Source organism: Anarrhichthys ocellatus, unplaced genomic scaffold, assembly GCF_004355925.1.
Source record: "Anarrhichthys ocellatus isolate YVR2014 unplaced genomic scaffold, GSC_Weel_1.0 scaffold2, whole genome shotgun sequence".
Lineage (NCBI taxonomy): Eukaryota > Metazoa > Chordata > Actinopteri > Perciformes > Anarhichadidae > Anarrhichthys > Anarrhichthys ocellatus.
In genome coordinates this window covers 12,298,651-12,318,484 of record NW_022280032.1, presented here as the reverse complement: position 1 = coordinate 12,318,484, position 19,834 = coordinate 12,298,651, and the positions used below count along the sequence as shown (strand labels likewise).

At 40.1% G+C, this 19,834-nt stretch overlaps 1 protein-coding gene across 2 annotated transcripts in view; it reads right to left on the bottom strand.

Annotated features, from left to right (window-relative positions):
- Nucleotides 1-6,960: 6,960 nt before the first annotated feature.
- LOC116389896 (voltage-dependent calcium channel subunit alpha-2/delta-1) overlaps nucleotides 6,961-19,834 on the bottom strand; it is a 54,920-nt gene continuing 42,046 nt past the window's right edge. For both annotated transcript variants that reach the window (XM_031859007.1, XM_031859015.1), the window contains 17 exons: nucleotides 19,768-19,776; nucleotides 19,472-19,532; nucleotides 19,286-19,377; nucleotides 18,199-18,280; nucleotides 17,656-17,718; nucleotides 16,950-17,053; nucleotides 16,336-16,425; nucleotides 16,167-16,234; nucleotides 16,028-16,066; nucleotides 15,678-15,749; nucleotides 14,479-14,631; nucleotides 14,076-14,128; nucleotides 13,640-13,695; nucleotides 13,394-13,523; nucleotides 12,525-12,637; nucleotides 11,184-11,266; nucleotides 6,961-8,970 (listed from right to left, as the gene is read on the bottom strand). In XM_031859007.1, coding sequence (XP_031714867.1) covers nucleotides 8,860-8,970; nucleotides 11,184-11,266; nucleotides 12,525-12,637; nucleotides 13,394-13,523; nucleotides 13,640-13,695; nucleotides 14,076-14,128; nucleotides 14,479-14,631; nucleotides 15,678-15,749; nucleotides 16,028-16,066; nucleotides 16,167-16,234; nucleotides 16,336-16,425; nucleotides 16,950-17,053; nucleotides 17,656-17,718; nucleotides 18,199-18,280; nucleotides 19,286-19,377; nucleotides 19,472-19,532; nucleotides 19,768-19,776 — 1,379 coding nt within the window. In that variant the 3' untranslated portion in view covers nucleotides 6,961-8,859. The remainder of the gene's footprint in view (nucleotides 8,971-11,183; nucleotides 11,267-12,524; nucleotides 12,638-13,393; nucleotides 13,524-13,639; nucleotides 13,696-14,075; nucleotides 14,129-14,478; nucleotides 14,632-15,677; nucleotides 15,750-16,027; nucleotides 16,067-16,166; nucleotides 16,235-16,335; nucleotides 16,426-16,949; nucleotides 17,054-17,655; nucleotides 17,719-18,198; nucleotides 18,281-19,285; nucleotides 19,378-19,471; nucleotides 19,533-19,767; nucleotides 19,777-19,834) is intronic.

The window sequence follows — 19,834 nt, the reverse complement described above, 5'->3', positions numbered from 1 at the left end:
TGTGTGTGTGTGTGCGCGTGTGTTGGGGTTAGTGATGACAGTGGTGGGCCTAGATGCTATAAACACAGATACTCTGTCAAGAGATCCTCCTTTAAACAAACACACACTTCCTGTTGTCAGTGTATGTGATTGTAGTCACTGCTGACAGTTACGGGTAACACAAATGAACTACGAACACGCACTCTGTCCACAACAGTTGCAAAATATAGCTTCTTGGACAAAACATGTGTAAAGCCAGACTTTTCCCCCTCATTCAGCTCTGTGGTCTGCCTTCAAGTCACATTTTCATTTGACTTTTTCAGATCACGACGAAGAAAAAAAAAAAGGCTGGAGAGTGCCTAGCAGATCTAAATGCAAAACTGGAGTTTAACACATGATAATGCACACTAGCAGGCCGAGTCACCAACACCAACTCCCCAATAATAGCTTTAAAGATGATCAGATGACTTCAACAGATATACAGTAAAACACTCGATATGCCATTGATTTTTCTTCAACAGAGAACAACTGCCTTTGTCATTGTCACTGACTGAAAATTGCTCTGTGTTTACAAAGAAAGTAGAAAGCAAAGTCTTACTAATGAGTCATGACATGCTGAATCATTCAAAATTGAACGTTTTCATGTCTGCAGAAGTGTCTTTTGTTTTGGTGGAGTGGGGGGGCAAAAGCGATTTTACTTCCCAATTTTACTTCCCACAAATTAACCTTTTGTAAGTAAAACTTACAAGAATAATTGTGAGTCTGCAGTCAGTTTCACCTTTAGACAGCAGCTTTTCAAATTCACAAGAAAATTCTTATGTTGAGCCACATCAGTCTTAAGACACACTAACCATTTAAACTCAACAGTCCTTATTCAGCCCTTTGTCTGTACCGCCTCCTGTGTTTATGGGTGTTGATGTGAACGTTTGCGACAGAACCTTGGAACAAGTCATCAACAAAATGGCCTGGTGAGTTTGTATATCCACACAAGCCATAACTGTTTAAATGACACACATCCTTTAGCATGGTACACATGAAGTGTGTCGCGCAAACACATCAACATCCCACACACACTCCATTGTGCTTGCCCCTTTGACAGTATTTGTCAGTCACTCAAACGTGCACAACATTGAAACAAACTGGAAAACACACACAAATAGGTCATGTTTAAATACACAAGCTATATTGTAAAGGAAGGACTATTTTGTACTATTGTCTTGTTTCAGATACAAATGTTTATTTTTCAAACCATCGTCCTGCATACAGTAGTTTATAGTAGTACCGATGCTTTCCTGATTTCATTAGAGCTTGAAATTTGATCAGAATTTTGCTCTATAAAAGCCAGTTTACCCACCGGTGTTTAATACAGTAACGAGTTTAAACATTTCACTTGAACACTATCCAAAATCTGGAATTTGGCTTAAGTGAAACACTTGAAACACAAATTCTACACAAGGGCACAAATTGCAGGCAAGATAGGAAACCAAACACTGCCCGAAGGGGAAGGGGAGTGCATATCCTAAAATAGTGCCTAAACCTGTGTTTCCTCATTTCTTACACATCTGCTAACAGTCAGCTTGTCTTGTCTTCTGCTTACTGCTAATTTACCCCCCCCCCCCAATGACTCACGTAGAACTGGAGAGACACAGGGGAGGGAGGGTGGTATGTAAAATGAAAGAACAGAGGGGAAAAAGCTGCTCTGGGGCAGCAGGTATATTTCATCCCACATGTGTCTATGTGTCAGACCTCATACGTGTAATTAACATGTTGATGGTGAACATAGCTTATAGGTCAAGCGGGACAGCATGCAGCCTGGGTCTTCAGAGCCCACCTGAGTGAATCGCCAGACACGCATGCAGGTAACTTGAAGCATGAAAACACACAGACATGTTCTGTGGGGTCTGAGCCTGTTGCAAAAGTTTTACCAGTTTACTCCGTCCTCTCTCTGTTGTTTACCTAGTATACCTAACTATCTAATTTGCTCACTTATTTTTTCAGTTGTGAGATCAGACTTTTCGAGACATGAAAAAAACACCAACAAAACCAACTCAAAGTAAAAGTTCACTAGTGTGCATATCTCCGCCACATGTGTCTGCAATGACTACTTCTGAATGAATACAAACCACAATTGCGCGTGTTTAATGTTACGCTAGCTGTTAGCTCTGTTAGCCAAACACAGTGCAGGACTCTCACCGGCTGCTAACAGCTAAGGTTAACTATAGCTCTCCTGTAAGAAGACATGCTCTGCTTTAGTCAGCGCTCGGTTTAGTCAGTTTCGAGGCAAGACCTGCCCGTGTAGCTGGTTGAGGCAGAGACGATCGGTTAACAATATTTGTATTTACCTCTAGTAATTAGGTCAGGATAGCTCACTGGTCAAGACATAGGACATGAACTAATCGAGTTGCCGTTACCTTGGCGAGCATGGACATCTGGCCAATCCTAGCGCTTTAATACAGCGCAGGGCGGGTCTTGCCAAGAAAAGCAGTGAGATTGATAATTAGGCATGACGATATAGAATAGTCAATGAAATATGTTGTCAATCAACTATTTTGTCAATTAACAAATCAGTCACACTTTATTTGTTGAGCACCTAACCAAAATATCTGGGACAAAATTGCAACATTCAATATCCCCAGAGGATGAATCTCAATAACTTCAGTGATCCTCATTTTTCATCTAGCATCATCATCCGGTCAAAATTTGTCCTATACTTGTTCTATACTTTAGTTTATGATCAAATACATGCAAATGGCATTCCCATCAGCCTATGTTGTGTTAGGTACTTGACAAATGTTAGCATGTTAAGTATGCTAACAAAACAAGTAAAATTAAAAAGTACAGCCTCACGTGTCCTCTCTTATTGCTGTAGACCGTAAGAGTAAGAGACAAAGAATAGTGCGGCTTTTGCGGTGGCTAAACCTGCACAAATAAGACAAAAAGAAACTGTGTAATTCTCTAACAACCTGCAAAGGGTGAAATGCACCCATAATTGTGCTGCCAAGCAAACATATTCTTGTTGCTCCTCTGCACTAGCCTATGTAAATGAGGTAATATGGTTTGCACATTTGGCATAAAATATGCCCCTCTCTATGCAATTTGACCTCATGCAATAACAGTCCAATTCACAAGAGCAGCACTTATAGCCACACGCAGTTACGACATTATTAGCATCTTCACAGAGTTAGTGGTAACTGTAAATGTCATTTTTGAAAATAGATGAGACCAAATTAATGAAAAATATGGATATTTTATAAAAGAATAAACTAATTATTTCTTCCCTTTCCCCCGCAAAAAGGGCAAATTTAATTTAGTTACAAAACGTTATGTTTGCGCTGTAATATCATTAGCATAATATCTTTTGTGAATTCCACCTTGAGACAAGGCGGATAGCATTTGCAAATGATACACAATTCATGGTGCTATGAGTGGTCACAATCTATTCACCCCTTAAACTTGTTTATTGAAGTTTGAATGATGAACAAAATATGGATGCAGTTTCACCAGAAACTCCAGCAGCTCAGATTCGGCCGCCGGCAGTGAACAGCCCTAGCCCCTCGAGCCCCTGCAGGTCGAAGGCAGTAGCGGCTCCTCCTCCGGCCAGGAGCAGAGATTCGCCTCGCTGCTCTGCCGGTCCCTGCAGCGAGCCAACACCGACAGCACACTGCTGGAGGCCAAGGCCATATTGCTGGGCCTGCTGTAGGGAAGGAATTGTCACGTGAGATCCAGAACCAGGACTAAGCGGGGCAGACTGTCAGACCCTGCTGAAATAAGATATTTTTTGAAGGGAGTCTGGTGCCCTGAAACACTGCCGCTTTAGTTCACAGGGACCACCAAAATCAACATAAAAATCAAAGTACCTCATAGTAGCTTTAACGGTGTCCGTGGTGAAAATATCCTCTTTTTTACATTATTTTCATCAGATGAGGGTGTCAGGTCTAATGACTATTCTGACTCTATGGGTTTGTATTGTATTGAATGTGACGTAAACCATTGTTGCATATGCATCCTCATGTGTGTGCACAATACAAACAAAACAGTGACTGGCTAGTACTCACATATTCAGAAAAAAAATATGAAGAAAGAGACTCAACCAAATGCCTGATCCCATGACGAGAATGACATATACTCTTTAACCTGGGCAAATGTGCATGCCCCCCACAAATCTAACACCTCATGTTACCAGTTAATGTATGTTAGGCCCCGCTCTAAAATCCACAAATTCACAAATCATCCCCAATCTGGGCTTGAAAGGAATGTGTCCCGTTGAGACTGTTCACCTGGACAGAGTTTTCCAGTGTTACGCCTGCCAATCACACTGAGCACACACACTCAGACTCACGCACAGCATGCTTACAATCTGAGAGAGGAGCAGAGGGAAAAACCAAGGTAGAACAGACAAGTGTGTGGTCATGTTTATGGGCTTGGAAAAACCTGTGACATTTCCTGATAATCCATGCCAAGTGTGTGTTTGGTGTTCTTTCTGTATTTTCCTTTTGCGACAAAAGAAAATCAATTTAGTTAGCAAAAACATATAGATTTATCTACAAATACTGTTTGATCCAAGTCTGGGTAGAAGTAGTGTCCCTCATACAGGAACACAAACAGTAGTCAGTCAGGAAGCAGTCACTAACAATACTGTAAGACTTCGCTGCACAGTAAGGAATTGGTTAGCTTTTTTACGGGATGTACAGAACCTTCGTGACCCTGATGCCCTTGCCCAGCTGTGTTATATGGTGATGGAACAACTTTGACCTCTATGTTGCTGCTTACAGGAAGTGTAAACTTTTTCAGTATTAGAAAAAAAACAAATGGTGTCAATTAAAAATCCTGCAGCTAAAGTAAATTACCAGAAGTTTATTCTGACTTGGGTTGATTGCCCTCGGGCTGTCATGACCCAGAGGCTGCTGAGAGTGTTGGGGATAAATATAGGACTAATGATACAATCAAAGTTCCAAAAATAGCATTTACTGGTAAAACTCTACGCAAATGGATGCTGTATTACTATCAAATGAACTTTAGAGGGGTTCACTAATGACGTGCTGATCCTTGGAGATCCAGTCATGGGTCATTTTGTTGATGCAGCATCAATCTCATGTGTCACTTCCTGCAATTAGTGGAACAAACTCAAAAAGACACTCTGACTTTTACTTAACCACCAATGAGTCATACAGTTCCTGCTTTGAAGGCTTTAGATTGGACGAAATGTACTGTCTTGAGGAACCTAACTCTAATGGTCTTCTGTAGAAATATAGTAGTTGGCGGGTAGGTAAATAAAAAGGCTGATTGGCAGAATAAAACATCAAAACTGTGCTTGAAAAAGGGTACAGTATTTGGTAATGGAGTTAAAACAAAAGAAGAAAATAGCTGTCACTCAAATGATCTGCCTCTATTGTATGAATCATTGTTCTGTTTGACAACTGCATCAACATCTTAATTTGAAAGAACAACTCAGAATGGAGTTTTACTATCACACAAGTTTTAAACAAATCCTTAATTCAACCAAGTTATCTAAAACATTCCTTTGGATGCAAAACCAAGGGGGAATCAAAAATGTCCATTGTAATCATCTTTGAATTGTAGATTTACATGTGCACATATTTCCTTTCTTGCAAGTATGGAAGCCCAAAGTTAAACCAGAAAATAAAATGTAAGGTAAGGTATTTTAATTTCAACTTTATTTTCTTTCCAAAAATACAGTTTAAATACCATGGTAAAAATATGGACTTGTTTTGTGTTTGGCCTGCTGTCTAAGACAAATGCCGTAACCATGAACCCATTGTTCGATTATGGCCTGCAAGCTTTATTGCATTGCATTCCCTCTTGCTCTCTTACCATGACTCTGGTCACATTTGACTGTCAACCACCCGGCAAAGGAAAAATAAGAGGACAGAATAGAAAAGAGAAAAATAGGGATGCTGTTGCATGTGCTGAATTAACTCAGTTAAGCTACTTTAGTTCCACTATGTCAGCAATGAAGTTGGTAAGTTGTCACAAATAAAAGGGCAGAACCACAAAACTAAGACACACATTGTAAAAAAAAACATCCATTGATGCATTTTCTTTTGTTTTTTTAGCTTATGGATAATTCCAAATTATGAATTGAAAAGAGATGTAGAACTTGTCCCTGCTTCTCCTGCGTCTGTAACTTCTTAAGTCAGGCATGTTAAAGGGTACGACCTTGTCCCCATTTACAAGAGTATCCTGTTACAACCTCCCTTCTACATATCGCTATATAACACACGTACGAAGACCTCCCAGTCTGACACATCAACAAGAAAAACAAACGTCTTTTTATTCTCCACCCAAAACCGTGGCTGTATTGATTCTTAGATTTCCATCAGATAAACACAACTACCACAAAGTAAAGTGCTCGTAATGCACAACTACTCTGACGTTAGCGGCTGGCATACTGCTGCTGAACTGTCTGTGTCAATAATGTTGCCAGAGGCATCACATAATTGAAAAAACTGAATTATGACCTCAGTGAGAGCACACTGCCATGCTGTGTCATCATAGTTAGGCTCTCATTGGTTTAACTTCTCACCTTCCTGCAGCGATGTAAAAGTGTAACCTGTTTGTCACACATACTTACACGTGTAACAGAGCACATTTCTGAACACACCAAACCACAAAATCCCAGCCGACAGTGATGCTATGAGTGGTCAGATGTAAAAGACTATTAACTTTCAACCAGAGAGGGTAGTGAAACACTGATTTTCAGCCTGGTGTTAAATAACTATTTAATCCTAATTTCCCAAATTATCTTGTGTTATTAGTCAGTGAAGAGAGAATTCAAATTTACAAGGCTATGTGACAAAGTAGTAATCACCAACATGTACTTCATACACAAACTGTGAAACAGATTTGTTAGCGAATTTCTCTTTCTCCAGGAAGTACGACATGTTTGGTCTGATCCAAGCGGAGCCAAATCAAGCGGTCAGATGTGACAATAAAAATGAGCACCTCAGGTCATAACAATACAACACTTTTATTGTGAATATATATTTGCACAATAATCAACACCATATTATAAACACTTTTTCTTTTCTTTCATTTTCTCTTTTATACAGTAAATAGTAGTAGTGTACAAATGTATACAAAATTTATTCAGGCTAATCAAGTTCCACAAAAGAGTAATTCATGTGCAGTAATAAAGCACAATCAGATATCGGAGGGACACGCACATGCCTGCACATAGACACGGGACCCCCGGGTTAAAACACAAGTCAACACGCGACTTTGATAGACAGGCATAACCTGAACACTCAACAAGGTCACCATGAAGGCGAGGTGGAGAGAACTCAACTTTGTTTAAATCGCTAAAAAAGGAAAACAAACACTAAAGTGCGACCTTTATGACTCATGGTAATGTAAGGCAATGCAAAATTACCACTGGTAGTAGTGTATTCTCAAAGTTCTCTCCAACAGGCCCTGATGCTGATCATAGGCATAGACAGCGTTCAAACACAGAACAAGCTCATCCCATGACATTGCAGCATTACGACACTGAGCTTTCAGTGCCTGCTTCACAGCACTTATAGAGCAAAACAAAAAGAGGAAACAAGCATGAGGAGAACAGCAAGGAAAAGAAAACAATGAAACAGTCATTTTGATATGCTGATCTCATTCACAAGTCATCTTGGCTCCTGAGTCTGGTGATCCAGAAAGGGAACAGAAACAGGACTAATAAAGAGAGGTGTTGGAAAACAAAGCTCAAGTCTGGTTTAGGTTTGTTTGGACCATGGAGGGAAATTATATTCTCCCATAATTAAAATTTTGATTGTTTCTACTTCTGCCTGGGCCACAAATATGAATAACTGCAGCAGATTTTGCCCATTTCACAACATATTACTGCAAGGGCTACCTTCTTTGCTATACTGCAGCAAGCCTGATCAAAGAAGCATACATGGCAAGAATACAACTCTGGTCCACTGCTTCATTCAGATAACAGACTGTTTGAGCTACTACGTAGGCACTGGGAATCTGATGCATCAGATTGAAATTGTAATATGCTAACATATTGTAATTCGCATGATCTCACTTACTTTTCAGCGAGCTTTCTACTGTATCTATCTATTTAGCTAACATTGTAACTTGAATACTGATGCGCACCCACGTCTGAGGAGTCTCTTAAAATAAACTAGCCTGAAGATTCTCTGTAGTAGGTCTGTGTGTATTTGCGGTCCTTGGTTCTGTGTGGAGCTTTGGTGTCAGAGTACTGGTGTTGTCTTTAGCTCTGTACTGAGCACATGCTGCTACAATACAACACCTAACTAGTCACGAAATGCTAGTTGATTTTGAGTACAAAAAATTAAAATAAATAGGTACAGTACATTTAAAAAACACTCAAACAAAAAGGGATAATCTTCATAGTTGCACTGGTTGCCAACAATAATAAATCATTGCAGCATTATGATTCATACGTAAGTATAATAAGCAACAAACAATATCGACAACTACACAAATCAACGCCGTCAGTGAACATACAGTCTTTTAATGATATTTAATTGGCATAGTGGGACTCTTCAACCTCTGCTAAATAAATCAGAGAAACGAATGAGGCAGAATTAAAGGGTTTGGTTAGCTCTTACTCTTGCACCATAGGAGGGTATTAAGGAGTAGTTCATGGAAATGAGTGCAGCTGAGCACAGTAAATGTGTCTCTATTTTTGAAAATGAATTGAATGCGGATTGAATTGAAAAGGAAATGAATGCGGACCCTTTGGCATTGGAAAATGGAAATGCTGATACTGTCGTCAGAAAACAAAATGTCTTTTTGCAAATATTCGGCATACTTCCTGGATGGCATAACTGAAGTGTCTTCTGGCCTCTTATGGGATGAGGTGATCGGTGTGTGAGTGTATGAGTGTGTGTGTAGGGGTCATGAGTTCTGTAAAGATGTGATGAGCCACAGCAGCAGTAGTTGGAGCCCAAGCATCGGCCAAAGACACAGGCTTAGGCAGGTCCCTCCTCCACAGTCAGAATCATCTTCCTGTTGAACAAATCATTTGTCAATCAATTAGATACAGCGTCTTCTCCTACATCCAGTAGCTCCACTAAAACTACCAACATCACCACTACTTTTGCTACTGACAATGAACAGTTCATGATTGTACTGTATCTAATGGATCTCTATCATGTTATATCCTACTGTGTTGCACTCTTATCATATTCCTAAGTCTACCTGTCATATTAAAGGCATAGATATCTCGCTTCTGAGCTAACTGGCTGCCGGTGGTAGCTTTATAGCAACCAGCGAGGTATCGATCTTCTCATCAATCTCTCAGCAAGAAAGCAAAGTGTAGAGTGTATTTCCTCAAATGAACTTCTCATTTAAATGCTCTGCCGCAGTTATAGAGACGTTCCGGACCTCATTCTGCTTTATGTGCATGTGTGTGTATGTGCATGCCCCTGCCTATGACAGTTAGTGGCGTTTTTGTATTTGATGGGAGTATTCAGGATATCCGTGCATGCCGAAGGTCTAGGAGAAAGAGGTGGGAGTCTTCTGTATTCAAAGGGCAGGACTGCCACGTGGAGCTTCCTCTGTTTCCTCCAGTTACGAGTGGCCTCGACACAAACTGTCTTCCTATGAGGAGCTGAGCCAAAAGTAATGGGACAGATAGAGAAAAGAAAAGGGATGCTTGCCTACTTTTACTCTGTTCATTGACTTCCTCAGCCATTCCTCCCCTTCCCTTTGCTTCCCAGTACAGATTCTTCCCAATATAAACACGCAGGCACATGAATTAGTGGCCCATTATGTGTGTGATCTACGCCTTTAGAAGACAATGAAAGGCTCAGTCCACAAAGATATGGGAAAAAACTTTTCCAAATATTTAGACGTCTTATAAACTGTTGAAAGTTGGGTGGCAAAGCATTGATCACACACAAGTTATCCACCTTGCTCCTTTGTTTTACAGATTTACCTCAAACGGTACAATACATGAACTTTCATTCAATCTCCTCAAGGGAATCTAAATAAGGGCATTTGCTACAGTCTCAGGTCTATTACATTGCATTCTCTGAAACCCTAATAGACTACTCAGTTTGAGAGAAAATACAAATATATAAAACAATTATGGCTACGAATATATTTATACATAGTTTTGTGCTAATATAAATGAATTGTGCTGGTACGATGCTATTATATCAAATTGATTCAACACGTTTTACTGCCAAGATTCAACCTGTTTTCCATCTGTTGGGGTAAAAAAAAAACAAGATGCCAAAAAAGACAGGCATTCTGTTAGAGAGAGAGGCATGAAACTAAGAAATGAATCTGTTTTTTTTACCACAGTGTGTTATTTACTTAATTCTTGTGGGCCATTTCCTTCTCAAGCCAGCCATTGCAGTACCTGATTTGCCCTTGAAGGCCCAGGAACAGTAAAAATCATTAGGGCTGTAGTCAACCAAAGAAAATTTTGGTAAAATTAATTTTTAACCTAATTATTTTATACTTAATCCTAAATGATAACAACAGACTAAAAGCCGACCAACATGCACCTGCCCATATTCATATGATTTCCGAAAATAGAACAATTCTGACATGTTCAAATTCGAAGCCTATCAACAAGTGATGCACGGGTCAGGGCTTTTTAATTACTGCCGCACCTATGAGACCCATTCTGAGAGCCAATCCGCAATAATCAACCCACAAAGATATGAATTAATTTGGTCGGAAAAGAGCATATCGACAAACCAATCGCCCAACCGACCAGCAGGTGTTAGCCCTAAAACTCATAGTGGTTAATAAGTCTGCATGAAGCTGTGTAAGGACACTGACCCTGCACTCAGCACAAGAAACAACAAGAGAGGTGTGGGGCTCAATGTAGAACCTCTGCTGATTGGGCACAAGGGCTTATCCTACCAGACAAGAGCAGCAGCCATTGGAAAGCAGAATCATAAAAAAAAAGAATGATATATGATGACAGAAAATATTATAAAAAGCATGATGAATAAAACAATTGAGTGACAATTGTATACAACATCCTGAAAAAAAACAAATATATAAATGGATAAATAAAACAAAGTAACTGAATGAATAAATCAAGCATGGATTAGAGTGAAGAAATAAGCAGTGCTTTGAATCTCTGCAGAATGCTGATGAAAACCAGACAGAAGTGACAGAGGCCAACAGTGAAGCCTCATTTATAGAGCTGTTTCCAGCAATGTTCTCTGTACGGAGGTACATGTGCGGTTGTGTCTTACGTCTTCATTGTTGTCGAAACATACGTCCGGCCCTTTGCGGTATCTGGGATTCTGAGCCAGCTCGCATGGATCTGGACCTTCAGCTGAACAGATACTCAGGAAAAAGCAATTTACCACCAGCAGCGCACATTTAACAATTTGAAGAGCAACTATTAATTTATGTTCTGACTCTTAATTTGACTACTAAAATGCCTTATGTAGTTTCAACTCATCAGCCTTGGTTGGAGATACCCTGATTTATTTTTCTAGATCTCGCATTGACATCTAAGAGAGATTAAAATAAAATAACTCAGAAAGGCTGCTATAGTACACATATATATATATATATACATATATTAGTGCTGGGCAACAATTAAAATATTTAATCTTGATTATTCGCATGGATTTTTTGCGATTAATCGCATTGTTATGGCAAAGTTCAATAATGAATTCAAAAATAGTGTATTGCGCACTTTCATTTTAAAAGTACTGCTATATGAACAAAAGGGCAATAACATAACGTTAATCTTTCCGCTAACTTTCAAAGTCCTTCGCTCACTCCCGATCTGTGCCGTTTAAATGCGTTTACCGTGAATTTCAGCAAATAGGTGCACTAAAATTACTGACTATAGGATGTTTGCTGGCTTTTATCCCACTGTTCTTGTCATCCTCTTGTTGTTATGTCTATGTATTGTCTCTTGTCTTTCAATTAAAAAAAAAAAAAAAAAAAAAAAAATTATAATAAATAAAAAAAATGCGTTAACGCGCGATAAAATAATTGTCTGCGTTAATTAATGAATGCGTTAACGCGAAATTAACGCGTTAACTTGCCCAGCACTAATATATATATATATATATATATATATATATATATATATATATGTGTACTATAGCAGCATGTGTGTTTCATTTAAGTGCCAGTGTTTGTATGTGTTAAGTGGCATCCTTATTAGCAACTTGTTGACCCCATGGTGGTGACATCTGAAGATGACATCTGGACTGTTACATCAGTAGGAAGCTGCAGTATATATATATATATATATACTGTATATATACACATACACACTCATATTGTACATGCACACAAACACTCTTGCTCCTAACCTTATTTCGTCATGATGGCAGCATGCAGCACAGATAAATTAAAACATAAAATCCTGGGAGTAACGTGAGACAGGCTTTCATATGCCGTGCATCTGGTTTACTGTTCACCCGTGAACATTCAGGGGGGACTTACTGCAAACTCCTTAGGTGTGTGTCCTTGTATTGAGAGTTTAAAGCCTCCCCTGTCATCAGGGGGATGGACGGAGGGGTGGAAAGTAAAAAGGATGTTGGATTTTTACGAGCTGAGTGAAAGGATACAGGGTTGTTCAGCCTGCCGTAGCGGCCTGGGGTCACACGACAAACATGTTGCCTTGGCATCGGTGATCAGGAACACTAGGTTGGTGTTTGGCAGCTTCTCAGCACGATACATCCTAGAAAGCACACATGGTAACACGAACATACTGGTGCTTACACTATTCATACAGTAATATACCTGTGGTGTGAGGATATCATGCTCCAATAAACATATAACAAATTATCTACAACATATTGAATTAGCATATATAGTTTACAGTTTGTATTGCATACACACAGGTATTTGTGCAGATGTGCACATACTGTATATATGTCTTCTGTCCTCTGGGGATTGGCGTTTTATGGTAGTACTGAAGGTTTCTGTGTCTACAGTTGTTAACATTGGGGGATAAAGCACCAGACACGTGGGACTCATAACATCCAGTAATTACAGCCATATTTAACTCCCTCCGACAGCTCATACTGACACAAGAGGAGGTTAGAGCAAAGTGGATGTGCAGTGGTCCGTGAATGTGTGTATTAGTGAGTTTGAAGTATAGCCAGAGAGTAAAGGAAGAAAAACAGATAAAGGAGCTTTTGTGCTTCCCTCTGCAATTCCGGTCACTGACAGATCAAGGTAATGTGCGTCTGATCGGAACTCCTCTGAAAACAGCTGCCTGAAATCATGGCTGGAAAACAGAAAGAGGCCAGGGAAACGAACACTATTCTGGACCCGTCCCTGCAGACCATTAAACAGAAGGATGTCCAGGAAGAAGACAGAGTCAGAGGTGAAAAATCATGAATGACGCAACCCATTTACAGTGTGAGTGGACAGAGTCACTGAAAAGAGAGCACATGCAGATTTGTACACATATGACGAACCACCCACATACCTGGAACAGTTTCCACAGTCCAGGACACCTGAGTAGGAACTTTCATCATTGTCAAAGAAGTATTGAGTCTGCTCGGTGATGCAGCTCTCCTTAAACATGGCATCTGATATGTCATCATCTGCTGACTCCGCTGGAAATAAGAGACAGGTTTAATAGAGAACAACGCTGGAAAAGATTAGTGAGAGTGGTGGGAATACAATCTGTCAAACGCTGATGGTTACATCAATCACAGCTTTTGAGGCTCACCTGCCTCTAGAAGGTTGGGGAACATGAGACCAAAGAAGAGCTGCTGGAGTATCGACCTAGACACAGAGACAAAAAAAAAGAGTCACATAGATGAGTCAATATACCATCTTTAACTTATTTATATTGAACAACAACACACTTTTAACAACAGCAACACATCTGTTTGAGGCTGAGTATCAGTCATTCTTCTTTAAAAGCTGGTTAAATTGCAGTTGGACAGTCATACAGACAGCGATGCAGTATAATGTTGTGTAACTGCCCTTCTCCTACACTGACCCAGCCAGGTTCATTCCTCAATAACATACAAGCCAACTCTCATACAACTCCTACCCTAGTACAAGTACAAATGAACTCCCACTCTAAAACGCACACGCAAACAAACATAAACATTGGAGGAAAACAAAAACAAACACAAACACACAACCTGTACACTCACCAGGCAGCAGTGGAGGCCCACCAGCCAATACTGAGCATGTCTGCAATGGTAGGCTGGAAAGAGACAGCAAAAGAAAGTCATGAATAATAAATTCCAAAATAAAGCTGAGAGGGATGGGAAAGATAAAAAAAAGAATTTCAGTCGTGAATGATGATTCATTTCATTGGTCCGTTATTATATTACTATTTCGAACCTAGAAATATAAATATAAAACAAATGTAATATACAATCACAATATTTTAAACTACAGGAATTAAGAATCAATGTAGTTTTGTATCAACAGTTTTCCTCACCAAATTGTAGAATAAACACTAATTTATTATAGATGCATAAATGTGTAAATGTGATAATGAGAGAGAGAGTGTGGCTGCCATCTGACAGGTTGTGGGAATGAGTTTCTAACCACATAGACGGAGCGGGGTCCTGCTGCAGCCTTGCTGTCTTTCTCTGGGTCACAGATAGATTGGTAGTCATAGGTCTTATTGAACGAGTACAAGGAGGTGTTGACCAGGTTGATCATCAGCACAGGATCCACCTCCCCAAAGAACTGACCTATCTAGAACAGTTCACATGCGCACACACAAAGAAAAACAACAGTCAATAAAAATGGTGTAAGACTCTGCTTGTACTAACAAAACATCCAGCTGTGTACTATCTCCTCTGATGGGGCTTTATAGTCTTAGTCATATATTCACATATAAACAGACAGTTGTTAACCTGTCACTCTATCCCTGTGCTTCTACTGCCATGCCCTTTCACCCTCTACTCAAGTAGTCTGGATAGCTGGAGGGTGGATGTGTTCTCCAGTGTCACCTGTTACATGTATTAATGTTACGTTAATATTGAATGAAGGTTGCATATTTATAATCCTATGATTACAGTGAGAACAGGTCACTGTAGTTTCACAAGAAGCTAACACCTGATGGATGATGGTTGTGTTTATATATTCCTGATAAAAGGACTCTGGCCATAACTGACCATAGAACTATGGTGACAATATGTAACAAACTAACAAAAAACTTCTGCGTGTCCCCAACGGACACCAAATGTATCACAAAATGACAGGAGGGTGCTTATTCCAATGCTCGGTGACCATAAACCGTATGCCAGACATTTGGATGGTAAAAAGATCAAAGACAGCAGATGTCCTGCCTTGACTGACATGCAAAGTTTCCAGACGTACTGTATGTCCTACCACTGACACACACAGGGGCACAGCAGCCTGAAAGAGTGGAGCTAACACAGCAGAGCTGACTTCTTGCATACACAGGGGACACACTTCACTACAGCTTTCATGCCTGACTAAAATGCATCAGAACCTCCCCTTTGATCCTCCTCCAGAGGATAGTGCTTTACTTTACTGGAGACATGGATGCACTGCCGTCCTACAGGAGCTTTCAAACAGCTCACAGCTAACAGGACATTCTCATTAGATGAGTCATGGGCCCTTTATTTGACCTCTATATGAGATTGATGGATCCCTGACAAAGAGGAGCTAGGTATGAAGAAAGGTAGAGAAAAGTAAGACATATGAATATGAAGTCTTTGATTTCAACCTTTACGGCTGTGATAAGGTGAAGAAAGTGGTTGCCGGTAACTCACCAGTGTGATATACTCATCGTGGTTGGACATGAGAAGAAATCCCCCATCATCCAGGATGGCACAGTCTACATGCTGTAGTGTAACAAGATAAACAGTTTAAAAATGCAATAAAAAAATGGTAAAATGTGTGGAAAATGAAAAATCATCTTTTAGTATTTTAAAAAGAGATACAAGCTTGACTACATTGTTATATTGCAGGCAATTTACAATCGTAATGTTTTTTCTCCTGTAAGGTAACATTCGATTTCTAATCAAGGCCGTCTGCACAGTGATGGTAACGAAAACACATCTTAGACAAGACAATAAACAAAACATTCTCAGATTTGATTCAATAACCTGCATTGCTGTACCTTGTCATTCCTCAGACAGCCACAAATCTCATCCTTGCACTAAAAAGATAAAAAAAGTTAGCCAGACAACAAAATGACTATCGTACACCAATAGATAAATGTGTCAAAGATACAAATACACCTTATTAACACAACTTACATTCAGCTTCAGTGTAGCATTCATGAAAATGCTCATCCAGAAGGAGACATTAAGTTTCACTCCCACCACTACAGAGGAAATCACAAAACATGCAGATGTACAGCTATTGAGTCTTTTTTATTCATGTTGCATCACAAGAGGCAATCTATCTGGGATTAGCAAGACTGACCAGCTGGTTTGAGTGTGACTTCGTCAATCGTGAGGTCCACTGCTTTGCTCACTAGAATAGCTGACTCAGTAACAGGCTCCCTACCCTCTGCTGCAATTGAGAGGGGACACACAAGAGATAATTATAGCAATTTCACCTAAATCATGTTTAAAATGATGTTGGCAGAGAACATTTCAAAATGAGAATCACAGTAAAAGAGAATATTTGCTATCCATTGTTGGAAATTCCATAGATGTTTAGCTGCTAGTAATGTATTTGAGTGGAGTGGAGTCTGTGAGGCCAGTACATGTGTTAATCCAGTCAAGTGTAGAGTAAAGCGCGGCTACATTACACTGACGGCTGCCTGTCCTATTGTCTGTTGGAAAGATCAGTGGAGATAACAGGAAGTATACAGGGCAGGAGGGAGGAAGAGAGGGGATGAGTGCTGAAAGACACAGCGGGAAAAGGAGAAGGATAAAGGCAGTGGTATCAGAGGCCTGAGAGTGTGATCTTTGCCAGTAGGATTGGGAGGACGTCCAAAGGCAGAGAGCAGGATAGGCTCAGTGCCAAACCACATTGAAGATCCTCATACATAAAAGTGTGCACATATTCAAACATTTAGGAAAAAAACTTACGGTTGAAAGATGGAGCTGTGAAAATATATATTTCATTGTCCAGGGTCCTTTTGTAGAAGCTGGACTCATATGTCTCAGGATTCTCAGTCCACTCTTCCCCGGCACTAAAAACATTAATATAGTCACATAATATTATATATGGACCATCATATCCATAAAACACCAAGCAAATGTGTTTGATCTATCTGAACAATTTATATTTTAATATATAGCCAAACGCCAGTCATCGGAATATAAGTCACACCCAATGCAGTTGATATATGTCCAGGCATGATCCAGTAAAAGCAATTACTGATAATATTTCATGTTTTATAGGCAGGAGGAATATACATTCATCTGCATCTGGAATATCATATTCTGACCAAGTAGATCCCCCAAATGTAGTTCAGATAAAAGTAGCAGGAAATTGAGGAAAATGAGCTGTGTTTGGCTGCTGGATGTGCGGATTTGACCCATGTTCTGTACTGGCTTGGCAACCTATGGGAGTTCCGCTTAAAGTGTCTAATCCTCTATGTTCTGGAAAATAACCCAGTGGAACAGGTGAGTATAGCAGCGAAACGCGCTGAACCTAAGAGCAGTACAGTCTGTATCCATTTTCACCTCACACATTTACACCACCAGATGTTTGGGCAAAGCTTGGTGCGCTGTTTCACGACACCAGAACTAACGCTTGAAGTGAACCTGAGTAGAAAGAGGGGAGGGTAACCTTCTTGGGTAGACTCTTGTTATTCCTCCATCTGTGGCTACAAATCTGGCCATTATTCCATCCCTGAGAACATGGAAAACAACAGCCAATCAAACATCAAAGCCAATCACATGGACGAATATTAGAAAAGTGTTTGTGAACTGTGAGACCAAGCTGCAGACACAAATTGTTTTATGACCACAGTCACCCTTTTCTATTTGTCCTAATGTTAAACAGATACCCTGCAGTGTGTGTTCAGATTATTTCAGACGAGTGGGCATACCATGAAAGGAAACTATTTTGTTCTGAAAACAGCATGTCTTGGCAGAACTTAGTATGGTTGGGTGCGATATGCATTTTATGCTTAGCTTTCATCGTGTTTCACTAGTTGGACGTGATTAAATCACCCGAAGTAAAGACAAAGGAAATAAAACTGTGGCTCAGTCAGTAGATTGTGCATGACATAAGCATCATCAGCTATGATATGGTGGAGCAATAGTGTGGACATGCAAGACAGATTTCCATGTAAGAAGAAAAATGTATTTTTAAATGTTTGGCACTCACACTGTCTGCTCGTTCCAAAGTTTAACCAGTTCAGCTGTCAGACCTGCATCCAGGATTAGTCGATTCACCAGGGACACATTACCTGTGGATTAAAGACAGGATACATTTTACCTATTGCGAACAGTACAACACAACGATAACAGTAATTGGTAAGGAAATATGGCAATGGAAGCAATGCCAGCCTATTATTTGTGAATCTTTGCAGGGAAGATGAATACGTTATGATCTGTTCACTGGTTAACAGAAAAAATGCTGAAGAGAAAAGTGATTAAGTGTCTGACGGTTAAAGTCAGGCTGAAAAAGAGCAGTCGTGTTTTGCCAAATCTTCTCCCTGGATAAATGAGGGATAACGATTAGATCTCATGGTACTTGTCAGGAAATCATCCAGCAGGGAGACATGTTTTTGTAGGTCTTCTCGGAGTGATTATTAGACAATAAGACAGAAGGAAGTACTTTGTGAAAGACTGGCTGCAGCTTTAGGAGAGAGATGATGCCAAGGTATTGAGTTTGAACCCCATTGTCAAGAAAAGCACTGTCAAAAATGTTAGCACACAGTTTCAACACAGCTTCCCTTGAGTGTGCTTTTAAATCATGTCCATAACTTTGCATAACTTGCAGACTTTAAGACTCAAGAACAAATTGTGAGACCATACTTCACAACAGCAAGGAGAAAGGCATTAATGCATATTTAGATGGCTTGACCTTGGGTTAAAATGGATCAAGGATACCTAGATCCATTAGCTGGATGATGGTTGTAAGCCATAGGGGGCAGACCCAATAGATGATGACAAATCAAACACCATGAGTCATTGTGCAGCATGACAACATCAGGCTTCTAGGAAACTCAGTCGATCGGGCTGATGTCACTCTGCTTATACCACAGTAATCTGATGACCAAAGTAATGCTCTGACCTTCAGATGCTGATCATTGTGATACCACCAGTGGGAAAATTCTGACTAACAGTAAAACATACCATGCATGTACGCATACACAACTTCCACTCTCGTCAAACAGTGCCGCAAACTGACATCACAAGCTGTGCAAATGTGTAGAGTGAAATAACAGTGAAAAAGATGCATGACTCACATGCATCTGAAGTGTTGCTATCGATGTACTGGCTGAAGTCGAGGAGAAACTGGGTGTTGTTGAGTGACAACTTCAGCTCTTTGCAGTACTCCCTAAAGGAACAGTATTGATACATTTAAATCTCAGCCCCTTGTTTTGTTCCTGCCGAGTGAAGGTGGGTTGGACATATGTGTCACGATCACTTACCTCGGAGCAATGTAGGTGTAACCACACTCATCAAACCTCTCCTGCTGTATGGTTTCCATGGCTTTGAAAAGACAAAAAATAATTGGTTTAGGCCGATAAGATGAATATGAATATTCCACACAAAGGTTTAGGAGCTTAAAAGTGTGTTCTCTATTTATCAAAGGATGCACACAGCTGAAAGCCCCCCCCCCAGACATAAAATATTGGACAGATATGAGGTGATGGATCAAGGTAGAGAATGTGGATGGAGGTGCAGTGGGGAGGCATGAGAGAATGACTGAGTGAGAAGTACTTGCCTTCTTGCCCTGTTGTGACCCCAGAGAGACAGATATGAGGAGAGGAGAAAGTAGGAAAGACAAGGGT